Genomic DNA, 12764 nt, shown 5'->3' on the forward strand with positions numbered 1-12764 from the left:
AATTTGTGATGATTATTCAGTCCTTTACGTTAGCCTGACAAAATATATGCTACTTAGGATTCGCTTGAAATCAGCAGCTGGGCAGAAACCTGGTTTGTGCAGAGAACAACTGGAGGCACACTGCTCTGATGGATTCTTTGCAACAGTTTTATCTTTGCAATAGTATTTTAAATCTTTTGCAGCACAAGAATGAAAGATGGGGGAAAGAAGAGAAAAGAAAGAAAGGGAAATTTGAAATTCAGCCAAGTACAAATGTTAGTTCTGACTTTCATGTAGTCTAGGGCCTACCCTTCTCTTCTTGTGTATGATCATGTTCACTCAAACCATCTAAGAAGTTTCTATTAGTATTGGGGGTTAAACTCTCTAGGATTAGAAGCAGAGCTTTCTGAGTCAAGGGCCCCCACCTCTGGAATTAGTTTTCCTTGGTTCTCTGCCAATGTCCAGCTCCTGTAAGCTTCAGAGCACATGGTGAAATGTTTGTATTTGAGTTAGCTTTTCTCTATTTTTAGATTGTTTGGTTTTGCTTTGAATTTTACTTTACAGATCTGGAGATGGAGGATTGAGAATTGTTATTTTCTAACAGGATTATTTAGTATTACCCACCACAGGAAGGTTTCTGTGTCATTTATCAGTAATTTTCTAAGTGTGCGCTGGAGCTCCTGAATGAACTGTATTTTTATTTTAACTTTTTCCAACCTGTGATACTGGAAGTACTTTGACCTAAACTGGGAAAGGTCTTGTGCACAGAATTTTGTTCCTTGTGTGCTTTGTGTGTGTGGAAGGAGGTGGTGACTGTGCAGGCGGACTGACAGGGGAGTGGCTTGTCATCTGTGTGGGCTCCTTGCTTTGCCCTGGGCGGTTCTGCAGCAACGTCCACGGTCTGTACGTGTTGTGCAGCCTTCGTGGCTCTGCAAACAGAACCCCCAGAAGTGCCTGCCTGCAGTTAGTACTGCTTTTTGCTAATGGGGCTAAAACTACATGAGTATCCAGAATGTTTAAATCCTTCCACCCCAAAATGCAGACTATATTTAAGTCATTATAAGTAAATGATTTAAAGTAGTCTAAAGTACTTGATTATAAACTTTAAAATTGTCTCGATTGTCTTACTATTTACCTCCTTTTTAAACATTGATGCCGGTAGTTTCAATAGAAACGCTCCTTATTTGCACCAATCTGAAATGACAACGGAGCCCACAAATACTTGACATGCTTTGAGAATAATTCTAAAGGATCTTTAGAGATGTGTGTTTTAAAAATATAGCTTTGGTGTGTGACAAAGAGGGCTTTTTTTCTGTTGCGAGATTAGCCTTTGCCCTTTGTCCAAATATATTATTGCAATAAGACCTGTTCAGGCTCTCACAGTAACAATCCTGGTGGGGAATAACAGAACCCAAGGCAAGGAATAAAAGGGCATCACGTAGTACCTCATAGCCACCCGCTTCCCAAAGTACCATGGGACAGGCTCTCTCCTGGTGTAAAATAGACCAGCTCCTGGGGAAGCGGCCCACTATGCCTGTGGAGCGGGTGGTTGCTGTTGGAGAGGTCAGTCCATGCATCAGACAGCTCAGGGATAGATCAGATACGTATCCTGATGCTGCAGGCTCTCAGTAGATGTTTCCAGTTAACTTTCAAAGCAGCTGCTCCTCAGGACAATGTGGTGTTATATTTAGAAGTGCAGACTGGTCACCTGATGGTGTCCTGATTTAAGAACGGTTGGGTCTACGCTCACCATTCGTCTCTCCGAAATGAAAAGGGGAATAGCAGAAGAGTTGGCTTGGCTGTGGCGCCGCTGAAGAAATTCTTGTTTTGGTATAAAACACTCTTAATGAGGCTGCATTTTTCCCTACCATGTCTAACTTCAGTCTGAGAAGGGAGCTAACACAGGGAATAAAATAATCGTGTGCGCACTGCAGTCACGACTGATTTAGCACCTTACACGCGATTTCTTTTCCTTTCCCTTCTTCTGTTTGTGCTGATAAAATCGGAGAGCCGGTGGCTGGTACTGATTTAGATTTCCAGCCTGGATTTGCTTTTGTTTTTCTCCTTACTCCGGTTCTCCTTGTGCAGTGCTGCGTGGCGCTGGCAGCCTGAGAGAGAGGGAGCTCCAGTCACACACATACACTCAGACCACGGAGAGGAGATTAACATCAAGGAGCCCACATTTGCAATAGCGGGTGGTGCTGGGGGGGAGGCGAGGGGAAAATAAAATAAAAGCAACAATCGGGTAAATGCTGATCTCTACTCGTCACCAGCACCTTGCACAGGTCTGAAATCGCTTGTTTTGCTTTGCTGTATTGCGCTTGCCTGGGATGTGGAGAGGGGAGGGGGAGGGGAGGAAGGGGGAGGTTTAACTTTTACTTGACATTACCGGGTTATTGTCAGTTCTCCCGTGTTAAACCCAGGTGGTTTCCCCTCGCCCCCACCCCCTCGCCGGGCTCGGCTCCCTCCAGTTAACTTTGTTCAAAGGGCTGCAGCCAGAAGGGCTTGTCCGGGCCTGGGACATAGATAGCGTAAAGTAAATAACCACCACAATTAGGCTGGGGCCGGGAGTTGATCTTCGTGGCGAGAGATCTGCTTAGTTAGCGTTTGCTGTTTCGGGGCGATTGAAGGCCATCGTGCCAAGGACACGCACACACACGCGCACACACACACTCTTGCACACACGCACACACACACACACACACGCTGGATACAAAAGTCTGGAGGATCTAAGGGAGAATTGCAGCCGCCGGATCGGTGCAGCAGCGGCGGCCAGAGCCATGCGTGTCACGGCCTCCTGAGGGGGGAAAAGAGGAAGGAAGGAAGGAAGGGGGAAAAAAAAGGAAAGAAAGAAGGAAAAAAGAAAAGAGGGAGAAAGGAAAGCACAAGAAAGACGCGAGGTGGTGGAAAGTGTTTGCCTGCTTTTGTCTCGCAATACAGTGAACTGGAAGATGGAGATGGATGTTAAGGGAGTTTCTCCGTGCCCGGAGCCCATCCCCCCGGCGGCGGGGTCTGGCGGCTGCCCGCACCAGCGCCCGCACCACCGCGATGGGCAGCCCGCGGAGCCGGCCCCCGCCGCCGACAGCGGCCACCCGGAGCGGAGGCACGGCGGCGAGAAAGAGGACAAAAAGGTAGGTCCGCTCCGCCGCCGGCCGGCCGGCGCCGCGCCCGCCGGAGGGGCCGGCTGCCCGGGGCCGCGCTCGGCGGGGCGGGCGGGTCCGCTCCGCTCCGCTCCCGCCCGGCCGCGGCCGCGCCGCCGCGGGCAGCCCCGCGCCGCCCTTTGTCAGCGCGGCGGCGGGAGGCGGGGGGCCGGCGGCGGAGGTTGTCTGAGGACACGGGGGCGGCGGGGCGGGGAGGGGAGGCGCGGGGCCGCCGCCGCCGCGGGGCCCGGGGCGCCGGGCATTGTTCCGCCCGCCCTGCGGGAGCGGCGCCGCGGGCGGCGGCCCAGGTGCCGCCGCGAAAGTTTACCTCACTTCGAGGGGCCAGCGCCGGCAGGGCCGCCGCTCCCCTCGCCTCGCCCCGGCGTTCGCCCGGCGGCGAGGGGCGAGTCAGCTGGGGGACGGAGCCGGGGCGCCGTGTCCCTCCAGCCCTGCTGTGTCATTGTGCACCGGGGGACGGCTGCTCGCTGCCGAGTGAAAACCTGTGGGTGACGGAGTTCGGCGAGAAATGGGTCAGATCGCATCCTGTAGTGCGGATATGTCTGCCGCTGGAAGAATCGGAAAGTAGGGAGGATGGGATGGAAAAAGGTTGCCATTAAGATAATGTCAGCGGAGTGCATTGATCAGTGCTTTTGTCTGTGGGCACTGTCTTAATTTCCATTCATGTTTCTCGGCATGGGTTCACCGAACTGAAGCCGATGAATTCTGCTGTGTCTGTAGGTCTGTAACAGGCAGGGACTGATAAATGTGTAAGTTTCGTCGTAATACGGTGATGGTTGCAAGGAGAGATCCGTGTGTGCTAGACCATAAAACACATCCGTTTATATTTTATTGAAATCCCAGTAATTCTCTGAATGGACAGATACCCCAAAGCAGATTATAATCCTAGCGTAAATGGAAGAAGAAATGTTGCCATGTACTGGATTTGAGCCATGTTTCTTCAACTAGTTTTACTGTAGTTTGGTTTTGTTAGAAATGTGCAAGAGAACAGTAACACAAGGAAGGAATGTAAACCAGCAATGCAATAAATTAATGCAGCAACGATGTCACACCACATATGTGCATGACTGGAGTTGCAATTATTATGAGAAATGCAAGGTATTTTGAAAAAATGGTATCTTTAACTGGAGACCCCAAGTTTGTGGTATTTACCTCCTATACTTTTAGGTTTGTTACTGTTTGGCAAAATCTGTCCTATTGTTTTAATTAAAAGAGAGTATCAACAACCGATCATTTGAACAGGGCCTGTACAGCTTGATAAGGTGGATAAAAAAGGCTTTATTTTTAAAATGGTAACTGATGATTTACATACTGTGATAGATGAACACAGAATTTCATCTCCCTTGAGTTTATGAATATTTCATTCTGTCATGACGGCATGTTACTCTGTGTAGCTAAATGATTTGTGTGTGTGTGATTGTTTCTAGGATCCCTTTCCTTGCATTGTGACACTTACTGCAACTTAAAATGCTTTTATTTCAAAATAATTAAAATGTAGAGACAAGGTTGCCATTTACACGAGTTGGTTGTGCCAGTGCCTTGAGCATTTAAAAGCCCTGCCATCAGCAGAAATCCACGCTCAGTAGTTGCTTTCTGACGTGCCACACAGTCTGTCTAATGTTTTACCAATCGTGGACATGAGGAAGGCAAACAAGGTATGACTGAAGGTGAATGAATACTAGAAAAGGCCTGATTATGGTGTGGCTAATTAATGTGTTTAGATAACACAGTATTGCACTGTTTTATTCTGTATTTGCCATCATTTTCTGGACTTGGAAACAAAAGTGCTACCTTTTTCTGTCCTCGGTGTAGCCATGCTAAAGTGCTGTGATATATTCCTTTTTTTTTAATCTACTATTAGCTTTTCCAGGCTCTCCATTGCCAAGGTGGTTGCAATGACTAGCTTGTGGTTTTGGGAAGTGCTGTGATATTTCAAACCTCCCTAAACGTATGTATCTTTTTTGGATGCTGTCCCAGGACAACCAGTACTTCTTATTAGTGCAGAGGTATTTCAGATGGCTGGTAAAACAGTGGCACCAGAAATGTGATGAGAAGGGGAAAATGCATTAAAGCGATAGTAAAATCTAACACCATTGTGAAAAAACCATTCCAACCACAAAACAAAACCCAACTATTGCTGGAAACATCATCTAAGAACTTTCTAAATGGATTGAAATAACAGTACCATTGCTTATTTGACCCTTAAACAAACGTCAGAGGCACACTGATGCATCCTAGAAGTGTAAACACTCTATGTGGAAATTGTAAAGGATATTAGAAGCTGATTTCCTGACACCTGTATACTTATGAATTACTACATATTAAGGTTTTACAACATCACATGATTCCACGTCAGGACTTGCTTTTTGGGGTTGTGCTTCAATTGTAAATAGTCTTATATTTTATCACTGAGCTCCATTTCCACTGGAGGTAAAAAGAGTTTTGCTTCCATTTGAATGGTCAAATTTATGCTCTAACAAAGCTGTTTCTTGTCAGTACCTCTAAAAGGATCGTTGCTGAATTAACCAAAGAAAGGATTCTCCTAATTCTATGGAATTTCAGTGGAAGGTACAACCATAGTATGAATTATATGGATATTGGCGGTTTTTTCTGCTGTATGTTAATTTTTTGTTTGTCTTTGCACTTCAATAAAATTGTGAAACACGTGCATAACTTGAAATATATCCCACTGTCTTCAGCTGGGATGCTGACATGCTGAAGTGTAAGCTTAAGTGCTTTGTTGGAAGAAGACCTAGGTTACCTCCCATATATCTATCTGTGTTGAAACCATTTCTGACCAATGTGTAAGAAAAGGAATGATGAAGATTGACTTTATAATTTATTAAGTACTTGGTGCTTTAAAACATAGTTGCCATTTAGGTGGGAGAAAATTAAGGAGAAATAGTAGAGGGTAGGATTTGGAAGACGGTTGATTTTATAAGGATACTGTTGTTTCTCTTAAAGCAAAACACATCAGAAGGTGTTTTTCAACACTCCTGCAATGGTTTCTGTGATTTTAGTTAAAAGCATGTAGGTCTAACCCTATATACAGCAGCACGTTGACATTCTCCAGTATGGCGAAATGAGTGACTGGGGGAGAGAACAATGTGTGATCTTGGCTGTTTATTCCCGGCTGGAGGCGCAGCTGATGCCTGCGACAGGTTGTGTGGGTGGGCCCTCACACCGTCTTGCCACTCCGTCACTTGGTGCAAAGGGACGCAGGCCCATAAATTTTACCAAGCATTCTTTCCAGCTTATGTTGGAGTGGTAGCATCTTTGCAAGGATCGGTGTAGGGCGCACTTTGAGAATTGAGGGCAGCTCTGCAATTCCTTTGCGATTGGTGACTGTGGGTGACATTTGTCACAGCTGACATTATGACCAGAATTTTCCCAGGGGTGGTATGCTGAGTGAGGACTTCCAACCCCTCAGCTACAGCCAGTGTGTTACAGTGTTTCCATTTGCTAAAGTACTGCGTGGCCCCCAAGTCCTCCAAAAGTTGGTCCTAGGCATGGATTTGGTAATGTAATGTTGCATACCCAAATAAAAGCATTTTGTTTTGTTTTCCACTGAGGAAAGCTTCTCAGCTTTGCACAGATCATTTAGCACAAATGATTTACAAGCACACCCAGAGCTTTCACTTTATACCTACATTCCAGATACAAAACCCCCTATGAAATAGCTTCAAGGTGAAGGACTTTCTGTGTGTTTACATGGAAATGTGCACACCAAGGTTACAGCAAAAAGAAACCTATCTGGGCTGGGTACATTGTATTCTGGATCAAGAACAATTTGCCAGCATTTGATATAAGAGTTCTGAAGTGTTTTGTGGGCTTATTTGTCTGTCATTTCCCAGAATTCTCACCTATGATACAGCTGTGCAAGAGTGCTACCCAGGAGCTTCTAGAGGGGAAAAGCTGAGTGCTTTGGGGAAGGGCACTTGGTATTAACTTGGGAATCTGTTCTGCTGTACACGTGATCTGATCTAATCATCAGTCTCTGAAAGCCTTCCACTAGTGTATTTACAGGACTACTGCTATCAACAGTATGATAGTTGTTCACTCACCCTCCACAAGCAGTGGGTGAGGAAGACTCTTTGGGGGCAATTCTTTTTTAATAATTTCTCTTACGTATTTAGTTTTGTTTGGTTTGAAAAGCCATCTGTTACTATGTGTTTACATAGTGTGTACACATAGGAGAAGGCCTAAGAAATGCAGTTTATGCTTGAAGCAGATGGTGGGAAGTTTCTTTTTGGTGGCGGATCACTTCAGTCTCAGGTCAGATGTGCTTATCTTACCTTGGGCAGTTCCATTGTGCACAGGAGAGTAGTTGTCAACCACTGTCTTTTTCCTGGAGGTTTAGGGGTTTTTTTTCAGATAACTTGGACGCAGCCCATTGAGCAACTTGAAGTTAAGATCCAAAAGCTGAAACTGAAATCGGTAGTGGATAAGGAGAACAAGTCTGGAGTGTATGGGACATAAAGCAGAGATAGACGACACCACCAGTTGCTGATGGTAGCAGCTTGTCCTGATAATCGTATAAAATGCCACACCTTGTATTAGCTGGAGTTTCCAAGTGCTGAAGGCTTTGTGCTGGCTGTACTGTGGGCTATGGTCCTGCCAAGATGTAATGCAGGCATGAATAGTCAAGGTCAGGCCGTTGTCTGCCTGGATGGACAATTTCTTAGCCACCCAGAGATGGCAGAAAATTTTACTTGCAGCTGTTTCTATTCTGAGAGTTTGATGCCAGACACAAATTCCAGTGAATCTTTAAAGTGTGGACAGAGCTGGAGAATAACGGGCCTTTCTCTAACTCATTGCTAAGAATGTTTCAGAAATCATTCCTCAGCTCAGCAACATCAACTCTGTCTTTTGCAGGTCCACTTCTAAGCACCTATTCTTCATTCTTAAGCTGCTCCTTACCATGCTGTGGTCCATTATGATATTGGTATTGATCTGCGTAGTTCAGTGTCTTCCTGATGAAATGGTCTGAAAAAAAGCTTATTCTGTGCTAGCACCCTGTTCTTCGAGAGTTCCCAGAGCCTGGTGGCTGTCTAGTGACGAGTCTGTCCCAAAGCCACAGACCCAGGATGTGCTGAGCCCTTCATGTTCAGATGTTTGTCTTGCAGACTCCACAGCTCCAAGGCAGGCTCTAATTCATGGCAGCGTGGGGAGGCTCCCAGGCACATCTACCTGGAATGACTGCCCAGAGCCACAGTGCCTGGCAGGTGCCTCTGGAAGGGATGTTTTGGTCCTTTGTGTTGCTGCAGTGGGCAGCAAAGCTATTAACCATGGTTTCGGTGGGCAAGGCCCGAGGGCCATCTGCTTTGAAGAGAATAAATAAAAAAATTCAGATTAAAAAAAATCGAAAAGGAAATTCACTGTGAACTGAAAGCCTTGTTTTGCAGGCAGGTCTACTTCTGCATTTCCATGCATCTGATGTACTCTGCCTCTCACACTTCTCTTGCCTTCTAGTGAGGGAATCATTAGATGAACCTAGGATTGTGCCTTTATTACAAAAATAAGCAGATGAGAAGAATAGAGAGAAAGAGAGAAACTGTTAGTACCTCAACTGAAGACAAGACTAATAAACTCATATTTTATTAGCCAACAAAGAATCCATAAGGAGAAGAGATATTGAGAATCAGGCCTCATAATTTTCATAGCTCCAGAATTGCTTTTTATCTCGTATTCTGAGAATTCCTTTTACTGATATGGGAAAGAATCATACCTTAAGTAGAGTCAGTACACATTTAATATGTATTTCTTTGCAGGTGACATATTGAGAGTCTGGAATGTAGAGAATAAGGTCCAGCACTGGTTTTATATTTGAGTTAAAGCATAAAGGTGGAGAGGGAAGAATTGACTTCTGCGTTTTGCCTGTGTCTGTACTAAAAACTACACGTGATAGTGCGTATGAATGATTCTTTAAAATCTTGCACAATACTGAGACTTCTGAAAGAAGAATACACCATTTGAAAGAGTTCTCCCCTTAAATAAATTGCATGAGAAATGTTTTGGCAAAGAGCGAACAGCTGTTTAAATTTTTCAACCAGCTGATCAATAAGTGGATGAAGCTTGAAAAGCTGATCACACTCTGACTGGTTCCTGGGGTAAACATAGAAATATTCATTGTAATGCAGAGATTTTGTGAAAAGTAAGTACTACTTACAGTTATTACAAAGTGAAATTAAGTGCATATGTAGTTGATTAGGTAAGAAATCCAGGGACATAAACAATGAACATCATGGGTGGGAGCTAAACAACACACTTGAGTCATCAGAAACACAACCACAAATTTTGTATGCAGAAGACACAGAACTGGCTCTCTGGCTAAAGGCAAATTCGTCTTGGCTGCAGAAGGGTTGCGAGGGTTCCTACTTGGAGGAAGATGCAGCACTGAAAAGGGCATTGTTATCTCCTCTTGAGCAGTTGGGACACTGCCTTGACTCAGATGTAGTGGTATGTGTTCGTGCCTATGTGCTGAGACTGGAAAGCAGTCCTAGTCAGGACTGCACATAACAGCCCAGAGCTTGGCCGATGCATGGCGTATCCTTCCCACTTATGTACAGCTTGTTCTCAAAAGCCCAGTATTCACGGGAATTCCTGTCCAAGGGTTGAGTGCCAGCTTGTAACGAATCTGAGGCTTCAAACAATAGATAGTCAATGAAGCTAGAAAAGAACAATACCCGTGTTGTTGCATGCTATTTCCAGTGTTTTGCTAGATGCTCACAATGTTTTTACACCCTCTCTATCTGTGGTAAAAGCTTACTGTGTCATACTGCACCCTTCTGGCCCAGTGATTCTTACTATACTGAGGTTAAGGTTTACTTAATTGCTCGGAGCTAAGAGGGAAGTACAGTTACTGATGTGTGAAGTGGTACAGTTTTTGTTTGGTTCCATATTTGGTGGTTCTCTGCCTGGCTGTAACCATGCTGCTCACATAGTGACTGGGATTATTTCCCAGCAGCTCGTGCTAGGTAGATTACTGACTAGCTGCCAGTAATAATTATCCAGTAAGGGTATAAAAAGTTTCACAGTCTCAGTAGAGTTATTAGATTCTAACAACCTACTTCGGAAAATACCCAAATAGTAAAGAAAATGGGACTGCAGATGTAAATAGGAAAAATAACAACAGGAGCACTGGTAATAATTTCCATAAAAGTAGTGGTCAGATCAGGTTCTAATGTGATGTCTAAACATCTAGAAGAAAAAAGGACAGGTCTGAAAGATATTACGGATATTAAGTATTCTACAGTAGTTTCTTTGCTTCCTTGCACCTCATCCTTTTTGCACAGCTCTGGAATTCTCTTCTGTCTATGATAATAACCTCTGTTTTGTTTCATTTCCCTACGTTGCATTCTGAGCTATAAGGGGTATATGAATCTTTCCAGAAACTATAGTAACCAGTACATCTTAACTGGGATAAAACAGACACAATTTGGCTCATAATTTGGACAAGGATAGTCATGAACAAAATTTCTTAGACAGCCATGATTTACTAGAAAAAGAGTAATTCTTCCATGCCTAATGGCTTCTGCCATGTGTTTAAATACAGCTGTTATTTTTGTTATACGTTCTATTAGGTGAACACCGATCTTGTTATCAAAGCAGAATAGAAATAGTTTCCTTGACTGGTAAACAAGTATTGCGTGAATAAGAATTACAGACTCAAGCCCCAAAACTTGATTAATGTACTTACTGTTCCTGGGCTTCTGAGTTCATTCCATTGAATACCTTGGCATATAGTTGTAGAGTTTGTTCTTTCCAAAAAAGTTATTCTACACAAGTTGTTCAAAGTGATAATGTGATCAATGACTGAAAATACTGCAGGGAGATAAAGTGAGTATTTCCCCATTTAGTTCTAGACCATCTGCAAAGGATTGTTATCATGGACTGGAGAATGAAAATAAAATGGTGTGGAACCTACGCCTGTTCGGTTAGCATAGGGTCTGTGTTAATTGATTTCAGCAAGTGCCTCAAGCACCACAGATACCTCTTCTTCGCTGTTAACTAGTGATGGTTGTCTCACTGAGGTTATTACTGAGTCTATACACTTTTCCAGGAGTCTGTAGCAGAAAATCCCTTTTTGGATCCAAACTAACATGCTCAAGACAAGTCTTTGTGGAAAGGGAGCTAAAGGCCTAGTATCTACCAAAGATAGTTGTTGTAGCTGTTTTATTTAGTAGTAATATGATATTAGCTGTAGTACAATAAATATGCATTGTGCTTTGCTGACAATTCAAAAAGAGTACGTTATTGCCTTGAGGTAGTTACCATCTGGATCAGACATAACACAGGAAGGATAGCTGCAAGTTCTCACAGACGGGCAGGTGAGCATGTTGTGTAGGAGCAGGATGTAAATAACTTCTCCTCCTAAGGAGAACTAAGAGTGAAAGAGAGTGGCATGGAGGGCAGAGAGGGAGTCCCTGCTGGAAAGCTAATTGAAAACAGCAACTTTTGAATAGGACTGGAAGGAAGGAGTTTGTAATGTTCGTATTTTGAGACGAAAGAACTTTATGAAGTGTGTATTGGGTCCATGTGGAGTTAAGGAAGCACACAACAGAACCTCGCGGAGTTCGCAAAATGCCTATCTAGGCTTCACAGACATTATACAGTGCCCTGGTTAGCCTTGTTAACTTTATTGAGTGTGCTTCGAGGACATGCAGACTTTCAAAGTATGGGAAAGCCACTTTTAATAATTAATTGGCTCACTCTCCTACCTATTGCTTCATATCTAATAAAAGACAACAGCGAGTCCTTGCCAGCGCCATCAGATATAATAATATTTAGGTTAGTTGGGTTAGAGATATGACAGGCTAGAAAGGGTATCCCCAAAGATCTTAGAAGTGAAACAATCCTCATTTTTTGTCCTGTCTTTATTTCTCCCATGACTTTTATATGATGTACTCGTAGACTAAATTTTCCCTGATCTAGTAAGTGATTTCAGGGAGATCAGTCCAGTTTTAGAGACCAAGAAGTGTGTGTGTGCATCTGGTTGAACTGATTTATAACTGGAAGCATGTTTCAACTTTACTGCATGAGGGAGACATGCTGAAATTTCCAAGTGATAAACTGACTTCTGCTTTAAGTGGAGCAGCCACCATCCACACTGTCGTCTACCTCCATGGGCACGCATTATGACACGGGAAATGACACACCATTATCAGATGGCTGTTAAGGTGGATGTAGGGAAATAGTGAGCTTGCTGGCTTGACCTCAAAGACAGCCATCCACAGATGTTCTATAGTCACTGAAGTGTGTGCACTTAAAGTATGCCTGTTGTGTACTTGGGGAAATTTTTGTTTAAACAGAGAACACTTAAGTTTGGCGGAGGCCATGAAGATGTTTCCAGAGGGAGAAGGGAGGAGACCAGCAAGCTTAATGGGAAGGAAAGCCTTATAGGTTTTCAAAAGACCAAGAGGAGCAAGGCAGTAACAAAGGGTCAGACATTCATCCTGAACCTGACTTTACCTGCTTCCCACGGTAGGGAGGCAGTTAATGTGGTGGAAGCTTACTGTCACCTGCTACTGTGGTCTTATGCAAAGCATAGCCTTGTTAGACCTTAAAATGGGAACCGAATGGGCCACTTCTTGAACTTGTCAGGAGGACATACCCTGTGCAGAAGAT

At 44.1% G+C, this 12764-nt stretch overlaps 1 protein-coding gene across 1 annotated transcript in view; it reads left to right on the forward strand.

Moving 5' to 3' along the window:
- The first annotated feature begins 2930 nt into the window (after positions 1–2930).
- Positions 2931–12764, forward strand: part of RBMS3 (RNA binding motif single stranded interacting protein 3) — a 709828-nt gene continuing 699994 nt past the window's right edge. The window contains exon 1 of the mRNA XM_086467847.1: positions 2931–3110. Coding sequence (XP_086323973.1) covers positions 2931–3110 — 180 coding nt within the window. The remainder of the gene's footprint in view (positions 3111–12764) is intronic.

The sequence above is a fragment of the Leptosomus discolor genome, chromosome 7 (assembly GCF_034619465.1).
Source record: "Leptosomus discolor isolate bLepDis1 chromosome 7, bLepDis1.hap2, whole genome shotgun sequence".
Lineage (NCBI taxonomy): Eukaryota > Metazoa > Chordata > Aves > Leptosomiformes > Leptosomidae > Leptosomus > Leptosomus discolor.